The sequence below is a fragment of the Sciurus carolinensis genome, chromosome 14 (assembly GCF_902686445.1).
Source record: "Sciurus carolinensis chromosome 14, mSciCar1.2, whole genome shotgun sequence".
Lineage (NCBI taxonomy): Eukaryota > Metazoa > Chordata > Mammalia > Rodentia > Sciuridae > Sciurus > Sciurus carolinensis.
The window spans coordinates 72,697,984-72,712,562 of NC_062226.1; the positions used below are offsets into that span (position 1 = coordinate 72,697,984).

Sequence of the window (14,579 nt, forward strand, 5' to 3'; positions counted from 1 at the left end):
GCCCCAGAGCTGCTCACTCAGTAGGACTGGGATGGTCCAAGAATTCCCACTTCTCACAAGTTCCCAGGGATGCTGCTGCTGGTGGTGGGGGGCTACACTCAGTAGAAGATTTCCCTTAGCCCCTATTTGTTTTGTGGAGACTAAAAATGAATCAGGGCAGTATTCATTCTATTTATTTTTCACTTGGAATGATCGGATTCCTTTGCAATCCATTTGTATAGGCAACTTAAGCGCATTGTTCGGGTTTATTTCCATGGCCATTTTTTGACTCAAGATCCATTAAGATATAGTCTAATCAAGACTCTATCAAAGGAAGCATTTTTCACTTCTAACCAAAGTCAGTCTGTACTTTGAATTACAAGGAAATACATAGCCCATGCTTCAAAATAATGGCTTTCCACCTTAAAAAAAGGAAACCATTCTCACACGAACTGCACATTTTGGAGAGAAATTTCACATTGCCAATAAAACAAACCATTTTTATATCACTTGTTGATGTATAAACCAAGTAGCAACATTGTAACAGAATCACAAATCTGGGAAAGAAAAAAAATGATGGCCAATGCAGTAACCTCTAATTCCAAACTATAAGACCCACAGCTTATCAGAATGAATTGATGTCTCACAGAGGAAAGGTACTTTTCATTACAAATTTGGACTACTTTGCTTCTTATGAGGATAACATTCTAGAATAGGCCCCAATTTAGGAGACACCATCAAGTGTTTATAAATTGGCAACACAGATGTTTCAAAGAAAAGTGCTCCTATTACCAAGAAACCCTTTGATTTTTGCTCCCCGGTTACAGCCCACTCCTCTTCCTTATTTACCTGGTGGGTGCCACAGCCTTGACAGAGTCCGGTGAGCATGGACGGCATGCGCTTGACCACTGATGGCTTTCTATAATATTGTGGATATGCTTTGGCCATGCAATTACTGACATCTTTTGAGTTTGTTGCTGCCTGGATCTTGACTCTTTCACATCCCTGAGATGAACAGTAACTGTGGCCTTCCCTATGGCTTTTCGCTTTCAGATACAAAAATAGTAACCTGCACAAAGTAAAAAGCAACCCATTTGGTGTTAAGACTTTCTCTCACCAAAACTTACAAAATTCCTCAAATCAACTCATGGCCAAAGGGATTTCTCCAATAAGTAACTTTTCTTTAGAAGAAAAATAAATTACAAAACCAATAAAATTGTTTCTCTTTCTTCCCTATCCTGGTAGGGTCTTAAGTCAAATGCAGTACTGCTTTGGAAAATATTTTGATACCTTGATTCAGTCGTTCTGGAAGATATCAAAGTTGATTTCTGGTTTAAATTAGTTAAATAGGTAATTTGAGAAGATGGAATTTGGCCTGGCTCAAAAATTCCTTGGAAACTGTATACTTGTATTGAACTTAGGATTCATAAATTGATGTGGTTTATTATTCTTTTTTTTTTTTCTTTTTTGTTCATAAATCATTTTGGTTTAAGACACAAAACTAAAGTCATAAAACAACAACTCTGTTTGGCTATGGTCAAGATAGTCTCAAATCAATTTCTGTGATGTTTTCCAAGAGCACATGGGCCTGGGGTCCTTCAGTCTGTAACTGAGCAAAACTCAGGCTAAATCAACAGTTCCAACCATTCCAAATGATCCTCCTACTGCCAAGAGGGTCGGAAAAATCTAACTCCTAGGCAGCAGTCCAACATCTTTCTGCAAACCCAGTCTTTCTAAACAAAAGCAAGTCAAGATTCTAAAGTACTTTGATAAAATGTGATTGATAACCAGTAATCAAGAATTCATATTTTAATATGAGGTCACTGAACAATGCAAAGTTGCAGTTAAGAGTTAAAAAGTTAGTCGTTGCCTAATATCCAATAATTTTAGCACATACATTTAAAGAGTACCAGGAACCTGATTGGGCACGGGGCCTTCTGAAATATAATTAAAATAGTAAAAATGAAGAGAATTAAAACAAAATATTTCTTTAGAGGCTGAGGGATTCTTGAGATACCCAGAACAGAAAATATTCCCATTTAATTATACAGGTAATCATCAATTTGTGGTTACCAGACTGCCCTTACAAATCTGCATGTTCCATTTATTTTTGTGGAAAAACAACTGGGAAGGTGGAAGCTCTGTCATCTACAGAATAAAAGTGCAGGTAGATGGTTTGAGTCTAATTAGAAATTGAAAATCAGTGATGATTATTTAGAAAAAATTTAAAGCTGATCATACCGGCCACTGCAGGTCCTAGAGAGAAAAGAGTTGCATCTTTTTCAAAGGTCAACCAGATACTCAACAATTGAACCCTAATATTCTTCCCCCAACCAATCCTGCCACCCTTCTTCTCCCCACTGAGCTTTTGCCTTTCCCCAAACATGCCATGCCACATTCTTCCATGCGTCCATGCATTTGTGCATGTTGTTCCCTCTGCCTGCAAAACCTCACCCATCTCTTTTTCCACCTCCTAAATTGTTCCTCGGGAGGTCCAGTGTCACCCTGTCAGGATGTCACTGGTTACTCTAGGCTGAGTATCCGCAAAGGTACATTAAATATGTCAGTATAGAACTTAAAAACAGCCTTTAAATCTTTCCCTAATTACTTGCCTTGCATGCCCACATCTTTCAATGGACTGTGAATTTGTGAAAGAAATGCATCTTATTTATATTAGCATCTTTACAGTACCTAGACGATGGTATATGGCTGGAATGTCAGCTTAAGGATGGAGACTGAAAGAGCATGCCACTTGTTGGAATAAGACAGGAGGTCAAGCCTACCATAACCCACAGGCTGAGAGACTGTAACTGGACAAAAGCAGACAAAGCCAACAGGACCCCAGGAGAACAGGATTAGAATTAAACAGTGGAAAGATGCAGCCTAGAGAAAGTTGAAAGCAAATAGGCCATGATTATACAGTGACCTTCAAAAGCTCAAGGTCAACTTGAAAGACAACCTTAAGGCAGCAGCAGGAGAAAAATGAGCTTCCACTGAAATATGAACTCTATCACATGTAAACAACTATCTTTGAACTTGTTTGAAGAAAAAAGGATTTTCATTTTCAGTTAGGTGTACCGGTTATTCATTGTCAAAGATAATGTCTCTCCCTAAATTGTCTTAATATGTAAATGGCAAACATCTTCACTTGAATCTCACTGCCAGCTATAATTACCAGTCATTCTAGTTCTCCTCTAAACCCCTAATAATGATGTGCAAAGAAGCACCCACATCAGCAGCTTTCCTAAACGACTATCGCATCACAGGCAAATCTTGGCTACGATGAAGAGCTAGTAATTTCACTATTAAAGAAAAATAGCATTCATTCTCATTCCCTGGTTCTACTGAATTACCCTGTGCTGGAGTCAAAATAGAATTTCCTCTCAGACTGCTTCCTCTGCAGTTCTTCCAGCGAGTGCACGGGCTCATATTCTTCGATTTTGGATAATGAGCCATTCTGCCGTTGCAAAAAGCCAAAGGTAACTTGAAAACTTGTGTTTGATGGATAGCAGAGGCCAACTCGAATCCAGTCGTTCCTTTAAAGGAGAGACAATTAAAAAAAAAAATTTATTCACACACATTAAAATTCTTTAGGTATTATAGCATACATAAAATTTAACCATGATTTTCTCCTTCTTAAAATTGTGTGTTGAGTCACTAACAATGAAAATCCCAAACCCTGAGATACTAACAAATCACCTGCCTTTATCTGTTACCCACATTTCTCATCACAATAAATTTTCAGCTTAATATACCCTACAGAGAAAAAACAAACAAACAAACCTGGTTTCAACAGGAGTTGGGAGGATGTGAATAAACACTGAATAAAATATACTCAATACTCCAAATGGATAATAAAGTCAAGTGAGATGGTTGGGTGTAAGTGTACTGAGACAGAAAGATGAACAGCCTGATGTTGGATGTGTACAATGGCAAAAACATTCTAAAGAATTTTTATGTTCATAAATATCTTTTTATCTTTTGTAATAATATTAAGAAATTTCTAGTGGCAGGCAGAATTGTTTTTTTAACACTTCTAATGTGTATCACTAAATTACCATAGTATTTTTTAATATCCTTAAGATTTTAAATGATCCTTTTAAAAAAACCCACCTAAAATATTTCCCCTTTTCAGCATTTGCTTTTTTTTATCTTTTTTACTATTCGCCATTTTAACCACTCTTAGCTGTAACATGCTTGTCCACCCATCACCACTGTTCATTTCTAGAGCTTTTTCCATCATTCTAAAGAACTTTCTCAATGTGTTATAATACCTTAAAATTGTCACACAAGTTTTACCCAGAAATCCCACTTAGAAATGCAGATAAAGGATGTGAATGAAAAGAAGTTCTATGAGGTATAATTACTAGCAAACCAAATATTCACGCAGGAATGGGCAGTTAAAGAAAATTTCTGCACATCCACATGTGCAGAAAAACCTGAGTATAGGTGAAGAAGAGAACAATATAAATGTTTACAGGCCACCCTTTAACTAGGATTACAGATGTTTTTCAATTTTTAAAGTTTTTTTCTGTAGTTTATTATGTTAAATAAGTGAGTACAGCATCATAACTCTTTTGGGGGGGCATACCAGGGAGTGAACCCAGCTGTGTGTCACCACTGAGCTACAGTGTGTCCCTAGTCCTTTTTTTTTTTTTTTTTTTTTTCTCTTTTTGAGACAGGGTCTCGCTAAGTTGCTGAGGACCTCCCCAAATCGCTGAGGTTGGCCTCAAACATGCCATCATCCTGCCTCAGCATCTTGACTCGCTGGGATTACAGGCATGCGCCACTGCGCCCAGTGGCTTTACAACTCTTTAGAGTGTTATTTTCGGAAGTGGAACTATGACAAAGTCTATGACTGCTCTGTAATTATATTAAGTTTGGAAAAAGAAATTACCCATGTCTTCCTCTTGCTCCCACTCATCATGTAATTTTTATAATTTCTACCTAATTAAACTAGAAAAATATGACTAACTTTTAGACCCATGTGGATTTTTGAAACTTCTAGGTTCAGTCTTTTTTCACTTGAAAGTTTTTACTTGTTTAGTATTCAATGAAAAACTTGCACAGTACTTTATACACAACTTGTGCATTTTCCCCCAGTTCTGGGGATTGAACTCAGGTCCTCCTGCATGCTAGGCAAGAGCTCTACCATTGAGCCACATCCCCAGCCCCACATCATTTGATTCTAACATCTCGCCTCAAATGCATAATCCTGCTCCATATAACTTTTTGGAATATTGATCACTCTCTGCCATTTCTTCATCCTCTCTGACTATTATTTGTTTCTTTCATTGACTTCTCTGGATCCCACAGACAGTCTCAGATTGGGCCTTAAGAAATCTCACCCTCGAGAAGAGTTTGAGTATTTCCTCCAAGAAGAAATAATAAATGCTTGAGGAGACAGATATGCATACCCTGACTTAAATACACAATGCATACATGTATCAGAACATCATGTGGTGCCCCATAAATATGTGCAATGCTTATACTTTCATGTATCAGTTTTAAAATAAGCTTAAATTTACAAATTAAAGAAAAAAAAAATGTAAACTAAGCACTGGACACAGGGAGACCTAGGAGGAGACTGCTGCAGGGTTCCAAGCAAGAGATGATGGCTTGAACTCAGTCGTGACCCGCAGGGGTAGAAAGCAGTAGAGATCTGAGTAACATTAAGGAGCCAGAACCAACAGGGATGGAGAGGGAAAAGGCAGGGTGAGGAATGGGTACTGGGAAGTTCTGACTTGAGAGACAGTGTCAGTGGCAGAGAGAAGCAGCAATAAGTGCTAGCGGAAGAAGCAATGGTTCAGTGTAGAGCACATGCCACATGCCTCACTACCTCAGAACAAGGGCACTCACCACCATGACCACCCATTCTTGGAAGTGACCCACGTATAGCTCAACTGTAAGTTCTATCCTTCTCTGTTTACTTCAACAAGTGTTTGAAGAGAGTCTGATGAGTCAGAGCTTTATGACTAGTTAGGTGAATGAGCCATGGCAATTTTCCAGGCACATATCTGAGCAGCTTCATGGTACCCCATGGGTTAACAGTCTTACAGATCTAGATGGCTTTGCTCCTGTCTTTCAAAATACAGTTGGCCCGCCATATCTGCAGAGTCCACCTTCACAGGATTCAACCAATGAACAAAATTCAAAAATACTTGCAAAATAAAAAAATTTGTAGTTGTAGTGAAAACAGACTATTTTCTTGTTATTGTATCTTAAACAATATAGAATGATTATTTACATAGCATTTACATCACATTAGGTTTTATAAATAACTCAGAAGTGATTTAAAATGTATAGGAGGGTATTGCAGGCCTTGAGCATGCACGAATTTTAGTATCCATGGGTGGGTGGGGGCTCCTAAGAAACCAGTCCCCCAAGGACACAGAAGGACAACTGTGGTCCCCTTCCTCCTATCTGGCTTCACTTTCCATCACTTTTCCTAACACCCTATATTCTCATCTCATCAAACCCATCATTCCCCAGGTAAAACAGGCCCTGTCCCAATTCTGCTTTTGTAAGAAGGCTGACCAGTTAAAGTATCACTTACTGACTGCAGCCTGGTCCCACTCCCTGAGGTAGAATTAGTTGCATGTTCTCTGCCCACTAAAGCAAAAAAAAGTTTTGGTCTATCTATTTGCTCAAGATTTTTTTTATATACATCCGGTATGAGGTCATTCATTTTTTTATCAACTGACACACTTGAATAAATTAATGTAAAATATCAACTTGGACTGAATTTAACATCATTGGGACAAACAACTAAGAAAGGACAAAATAATGCTTTAAGTCAGATCATTTATGCCCCTATTCCCCACCTCTTGTCCACAGCAGGTATTACCAAGCAAGCCTACTTTCTTCTGTCAAATCTGAACTTGACCTCAACAATCCTTTAATTTTATAGGTGCTCATTTGGAAAACCATGTAAAACTTCTTCCAACTTAAGCTACAGAGCCTATCTTAAAACCTATTGTTGAATAGCTTTATGTACACAATACCTTGATCACAGAAAAAAAGAAATGTTTTCAAAATATTGGGACCCAATTTGTATACATAATGTCTTTACTCCATCAACACAAAACACACAGCCTCTACACAAGAGGAACAAAGTACATGAAACAGGCATTCTTGCTAGGAAGAAAATAAGTTATTATTTTCTCCACTAATTCAGTACTTGCTCAACTGTTTGACATGACAGTAATAGAAACATACTTGTTGAAGTTTACGAGGTATAGAAAAGTAGTCCGTGGTGCTGGCCCATTCCAATGGATGGTATAGCCCTTCTCCAGCATGATCACAGGCTGGTACTGTGGAAAGGCAGCCCTCTGGTTAATTCCCCGGAGCACCATAGGGTGGGATGGATACTCATCTCGTGTGATGGTCATACTAAGATTCTGCGTGTTCCAAGTCTGTACATAGACCTTAAAAAAGCAATTAAGAAATGAATGAAAGAGGATGAAAATTGAAATAACTAGACAAACTTTTCTAGCATCAAGTCATATGTCTCTACATTAAAAAGAGAGATTCTGTGATCTGTGCCAGACTAAATGAGCAATGGCCAACTACATCCCAAGCTACACTTGTAATGCAGCCTGCTTAAACTAGATGTGGTAAAAACAGACCCTGCATTCTTGCTGGCCAAGATCTTCATCATCAATTCCACTACTGCAGGCCAGCTTATTCATCAGAATATAAAACTCCTGTGGCTTATACAGCCTGTCATGAAATCCCTCAATTTGAAGAACACATATGCAAAAAAATTGGTAAACTAATGTGAAAACTGATACCCTCTACTCAAATCTAAGAGATTTTCTTCCAAACCAAGAGATGGAAAATTTATACATCTTAGGGCTTTGGCTTTCAATTTTCCATGACCTACATTAGCCCACAAAGTCATTTTTCACCCATTCAAAAAAAAAAAAAAAAAAAAGTTATAAAGAACTCGACAGCAACTGGAAAAACATATTAAGCTGAGACGAATCTGAAAGTCTTGAATTTATTCCAGTGGCATTTGAGCCACTTTTCATGCCAAAACAAAACCTTCCACAAATGCATCCTCCAAAGGACAAACCTCAGAACAATTTCCTAAAACAAAGCAGTACCCAGTAACTAAATTCTCCAGAAGTATCGAAACGTTTGTAGAATATTGATATTTAATGCAGAATACTTCTGTATTTTTCTGTCATTTCCTATAATCTCATCTATATTGACTCCTCAATTACATATAGGTTCTTTTGTTCATGTTTGACTACTTTCACACTCTACCGATACCACTTAAAAGACTTAAAATGGAGGGGAAACATACTTTTAATACTTCTGACTATCTTCATTTAAACACCCATTTAATATACACTTTAATATATTATGTATTATTTTCTTAAATATTTTATTCATATTTGACATATTTAATTTGAGAAGGAGGAGGGAGGGAGGGAGGGATGCAGGGGGAGTAGACATATATATCCTCCACCTCCTGCCCAAGGATGACTGGAGTGGGTAAATGCGACCTTAATTCTCCCTATTACTACCTTTCTTCCTGAGCATCTTTATCCCTCAGGTATGCAAAGAGCTGATGTGCCCTTTAAAAATGTTCACAAATTAATGTCTAAAAAATGTCTATTCTATCTAGGAATCTAGATGCTACCATCTTTTGCCTGCAAATGTACACTACATTATTTCTAAGTAAGAGCAAATGGTTACAGATGACAACTTTCAGCCCAAATTACAAATTCTCAGAAGAGAATTCCTGATCTGCGGTCCTACCATTCTCAGTCTCCTGGGAGGTCCTTGATGACTTATTTTTTTTTTCTGCCATCTACAAATACAAATAGAACTACGCCTCTATTTTGTAAGACAAAAAGATTTAAGTTCATACCTCAAAAATTTTAGAAACCCAAAGGGATGAATAATTTATGAGAAAATGTTAAAATATAAATGAAAAAGTACATATAACATTTATTGTTAAAAATTAATTTATTAAAAAAGTATGAGTTATCATAACCATGCACTTTATATATTCATAATAATTTTCATTACTGAGCATCGACCACTTTAAGAAAGACAGCAGACAGACACCCACACGGGAATACACAGGGATAACAAAAAATTTAATGAAAACCGTAGTTATTAAAAGACTATGGGCTTTTATTTTTGGTTTTTGCTTTAGTTTTAATTCTAGAATATCCACAGATTCCTAAGTATAGATGGGCAAATAATTTGGAGCAGAGAAAATCCTGATTAAGAATAAAATGAGAGGAAAAAAGAAATCACATTTTGAAACCACATTCTTTTCAGTATTATACTATCCGTTAAGTCTCCATTCTCTCCCTGTCTCCTAGGACTTAGTCTTGTTATTACTTTTGTTTTGTTTTGTTTATTTCTTCATGGTAATGAGAAATCCCACAACACAGAAGCTAATAACCCATTAAAATAAATGAGAAGCACTGTCCAGTCTTTATCACTTTTAAGCCCTTTGTCTGGTTGATAGATAAGAATCTAAATTTTTTTTAAGTGTTTAAATATAAGAGTCACATTCTTTGACAGTCATGAGTCAAAGTCAGAAGAGTAATGAAGAATTCTGCTGTAAGACGCTCCAACTACAGAGGCTCGGGTGGTAGAAATCCATCAAGCTCAGGGGGCTCAGAAAGGGACAGGCATGAGTCCACAAATGCACTCTTGACAAGTAAAGCAAGCAGAGGTGACAGTAGAGAAAGATCTCAAAACTGGTCCTTCCCCAGGAAGAGTCCACACCACAAATAAGAGCATCTCACACACAAAAAAAATGGAGGCAGGGGGCTTCTTCCCTGCCTTGGGGGCTTTCAGAACCCAATTCCACTTAAAGGATCTTTGCTCTTCCTTTAATTTTCCTGTGTTCTAATCATCGCTTTCCTTTATTCTTTTTATCTCCTCCGACAGTCTATTATTAAATCCTACCCTCTCATTAGGGGGAGTGGGGAGTCTGCTCCCTTCAAAGTTCTGGGCCACTGGTGCCCCTGTTCTGTAATCTCTCCCATCCATCCAAATCTTACTGTCAAAATCACCTTTGCAACTGAGAGCCCTGACTCTCAAATAATACTATGCGGGAAGTCATCCTTATTGAGCAGAATCAGACGAGGTTGAGCCATGGGATGCAGAGGCCTGGCTTCTAGGAACTGCCTGGAAGTATGTGGCGCTATGTAGGAGTGGTTCCCTGTCTCCTTCTGGAATTCTCCCCCTAAGAGAGTGGCTTCCCTAACTCCACCCTACCCTGTCCACCACAGAAGAAGCTCCTCCCAGTCCTTGCCCCCTTTACCTGTATATTATAAATAAAGGAGAGTTGGGTGATTCCATGTTGTTGTAAGAGGCCAGAGCTGGTATGGCCATGCCCGTCACCCACCCCCTCATAAAAAGAGTATTGGCTCTTGTATGTTCATTGAGTAGATGAGTTTTTTGGGCAATAGATAGAAAACTGCCAACATCCTCCTCTGGTCCTCCTCTGGCAGTTAACCCTTTCCTCCTTCACGTGGGACATGGCAGAGAGGACCCCCACACACAGCAGGCACTTCACCCTCTGCCAATCCACTTGCTAAATGCTTTTCATGTATTCGCATGTCTGTCATCAGGGTCGCCTCCCAGAGAAGAGCTTCCCACTTTAGTTAGATTCCCTAATTTAGTCAAGAAAAATGACCCTGATAGCAAAGGATACAACTAAGGGGACAGGGCTAGAGTATGGTGAGAAACTTAAGAGTCAAAACACAAGCGTTCCCTCCACAACAACATTTCAAACATATTTCACCAAGGGTGAATCATTTGGTCCACTGCAAATCACTTTTTCACTTGCTAAACTGAGGGAGCATTCAGTAAAATTCTCTCCACCACCCCACCCCTGAAAAATCAAGTTTGGCAAAGCACCAATCACACCAAGAAGCTGAAGTGTCCTCCTCACAGAGGCAGCACTGTGAGAAGCTACAGGGACTCGGCGTCCAAATGCCTTCTGGGCCTACCTGGGCATAGGTTCCACTGCAAACCACCGCATTCCACTCAGTAACATTGACACAGCTTGGATGGCGGATCAGGTAGTTGTCCATTCGTCCCACATAAGCATCCTTGTACCCTGTCACAGAACCATCGATGTCATGGAATATGGAGTTCTTGTCCCCATCCAGCTCACAATCTTCAAACCAGGGCCCAGGCTTTCCAAAGAAGACATTCAGAGAAACCTGATGGCAGTGAAAACCAATGACATCACAAAATAAGGGCTCTTGCCATCTCAGCATCTCCTGCAATGACCCAACTGCCTGCCCATCACATGACAGCTTTACAGTTAAAGCAGCCTGGAGTTACAGTTCATTGTTGGTAACTATGGCACCCAGTCAATCAGAGTTTTCTACTTAAGTAATAGCATGCTTGGGGGAAAAATGTCTAAAGTCTTACAAAGGTCAACTGGCAAATATTAAACTTCATCTTTTAATTCTCCCTTCTTTTCCCCCACTGAAAATTATGAACATGTTCTGACAAAACTAATTTATGATAAGGGAAACCAGCACAGTTGAGAGAAGAGGAATGATGGAATGATGCAGTCGTATAGAATTGCCAAAAATTATAAATCGTAAACATAAGACCTGTGCATTTCGCTGCATGCAAATTATACTTCAATTAACTAAAGATCTATTCAAAGTATATCTTTAAAGTTAATTAATTTATTTCACCCCCAAAGCTTTAGTTACTTGTTCATATGACCCTCCCCACTAAAAAACAAACTGATATATCATGTAAGCAATGATTTAGTATACCTGGGTTACTACTGAACTCACTAGAATCTGCTGAAATGTGTAGACTGCTTTTCTCTCCTCAATCCTGGCCACGCCCAGCTCAGTAATTTTTATATCAGGTGGTTAATTTAAAGCCTCTACTAAACACGTAATACCCACCTGCAAAGCAGGCTGCAGGTGACACAGTTTATAGATTTTAGCTGATTCTTATTAGTGGAAAATTACTAATTTCCTCTAACATGTCTTTATTCTTACATCACCCAGGGATGTTTATCATTTAGATAAAGCAACTCAATGGAAAACAGTTCAGTTTGCAAGCCAAATAGGTCCAGGTTCTTAGTTCTGGAGTTTTCTCTTTCCCTTGTGCTTCCTATGGTTAAATCTGAGAAAAGTTCAACTGTTTCCTTTAGAAACTATTCCCAGAGCATAACCACTATAGAAAACTCCAAGCAGGATAAACCATTGGACTTAACCAGTATGCATGCTCTTATGCTGTTATAATTTAACATTAGGACTCTCACAATAAATGCAACATTTTAAAAAAACTGCTTTTCAGTGTGACTATGTCAGTGGTCACTGAACTCTATGTGTTGGGGATTATGGGGAGGTCCACATGGGCAGTAAGCAAATAGTCACCCTCCACACAGGAGAGGTGGTCTAAGATCCACCATAAAGAGTTGGGGATGTAGCTCAGTGGAAGAGCACTTGCCTAGTAAGGTCCAGGATTCAATCCCCACCACTGAAGGAAAAAACAACCTTCCTATTTATTTTATATGGAAAGTCATCTACTAGTATGGCCCAACTATTCCCTGGGGTCATGTGCCCCCCCAAATCAACCAATCAAGCAGACAACCCAATATCCACTTGTACCTTGGTTCCATGCCTTAGCTATTCCAGAAAACTAGATAGAAATTGATAAACCTACCTGGAGCTCTATTTTTGAAGTGAGCAACCATAAAGTTTTTGTGTAGACATAAACAAGAGAACTTTGATCTAGTTTCCAGTTTTGACTACAGGGAGAAGGGAGCTAGAGGACCTGCAGCTCAGTCTCTCTCATGTCACTGCCATCATGGAACTTGCAAGATGGTGAAGCCCTGTGAGTCCATAATCAGACTGTCCTGTGTATTACGACTAAGAGCGTAATGGTGAAACTGCTAAGAAATTCAATTCTATAGGCTACTACTACACTGTAAACAATGGAAGTCTATCTTCTTTGCCATTTTTATAAGCACTAATCAACAGTTTATATCAGAACACAATATTGATCACACTCCCCAGCATTCCTTTGCATCCCCGATTTTTTATTTTCCAGTTATCCAGAAAAACAGCTCTAGACAAGTAAAATACCAGATAGGTCCCAAATCCTCCAAGTGGAGTTGGTGCTACACTACCAGCTTATTATTCTCAATTTCCCAAAAATCATAAATCCTTATGTTCCTGTGTCATGCCCCCTGCATCACCACTTTAAGACATTTTCCTAATCAAGATTATCACTTGAATGTCAGAGATACCGCAAGTCACCTGGAACTTCTGTTCTTGCCTTGACCTCAATGGGAAAGAGTAAATGGGATTGGCAGTTATATGTATTCTTCTTCCCCATCATACAGACTTAGTGTAAACCCCTCAATTGTGTTTTTGTCCTTGGGAATCTGCTATCCCTTCTTCTTCCACTAAGGTCACGTGTAGGAACTATAAGAAGATACTTACATGTGGACCAAACTTCACAAGGGAAATGTTATTCCTGGGGGTTATCTGCCAGGTATTCTTCATGAGGAAGCCAATTGCACTGCTATACCTATCTGGAGTTGGCACATATTTTTTGAAAGTACTCCTGGTGAGATGAATGGGCCCATCATAAATCTGAAAGCCTCTAATTGGGAATGTCCTGTTAAAATACAAGATTTTTGTTTTATGCAGATGGGCCTGTCTCTTTAATAGAACTTATTTGTTTTATACACACTGCTAAATATCATGTAAGCACTTAGCACAATTCCAGAGCACAGTGGTAACCAAAACAAGCTCCCATTGGAATGAAATATATACTACAGTAGGAATGATAAAAAACCAAAGTGAAAATTTCAGATAACGAGTGCAATGGAGACAATAAGACATATTAGTACAACAGATTGGGGGAAGAGAGGCTATTTTTGGATAGAATAGAGGCCTCACTAAAGAGGTGACTTTGGATTCCTTGATTCAACTCAGTTAAGATGATTTACTGGAGACTGGGGTTGTAGCTCAATGGTGGAGCACTTGTCTAGAATGCATAAGGTCCAGGGTTAGATCCCCGGCACCATAAAACCTCTTCTGAAGCTACTAAATGACAGCAAATAGGTGAAATGACACAAATTAAAGTATAAAACCCTAAGTCCTCAGGGCCTGCTAAGTCAAAGGGCCGACTAGATGGAGAACTTCTTTGTATTCATCTCCTTCCTTTCTCCTTAACCTACTAATCAATAAATCATTAGTCAGAATTAATGTACAAACCCTATAATATTCTGAATTCCTTAGGTTTCTTTTCCTATTAAATTCTTTAATCACATTGCAGAGACTAATTAAAACTTGGCAATATCCTACAACAAAAGCATACACACTAGCAAGAAAACATAATATCCAGTCTGAAAACCTGTGCATCGTGCTATATTTCTAAGCATGTAACTCAAAATGGTTCTCCCTCATAGAAAAGACTGTAAAAATGCAGCATAATAAAAATGATCCATTAATCAATGCAAAATTTGTTTTTGAAAATCTTCCTGAGCGAAAACAACAAACCAAAATTTGAAATCAAACTGCAGGTCAATGGTCAATGTAAAATAAATGGAATTGGAATTGAATTACCCACCA

The 14,579-nt window shown here is 38.6% G+C and overlaps 1 protein-coding gene across 6 annotated transcripts in view; it reads right to left on the reverse strand.

The window, feature by feature from the left end:
- The window catches only part of Cemip2 (cell migration inducing hyaluronidase 2), a 74,344-nt gene that overhangs the window by 13,124 nt on the left and 46,641 nt on the right, over window positions 1-14,579 (reverse strand). For 5 of the 6 annotated variants that reach the window (XM_047524573.1, XM_047524575.1, XM_047524571.1 and 2 more), the window contains 5 exons: window positions 13,443-13,620; window positions 10,968-11,183; window positions 7,198-7,406; window positions 3,333-3,515; window positions 829-1,048 (listed from right to left, as the gene is read on the reverse strand). In XM_047524573.1, coding sequence (XP_047380529.1) covers window positions 829-1,048; window positions 3,333-3,515; window positions 7,198-7,406; window positions 10,968-11,183; window positions 13,443-13,620 — 1,006 coding nt within the window. The remainder of the gene's footprint in view (window positions 1-828; window positions 1,049-3,332; window positions 3,516-7,197; window positions 7,407-10,967; window positions 11,184-13,442; window positions 13,621-14,579) is intronic. The other variant, XR_007104942.1, reaches the window with a different exon arrangement.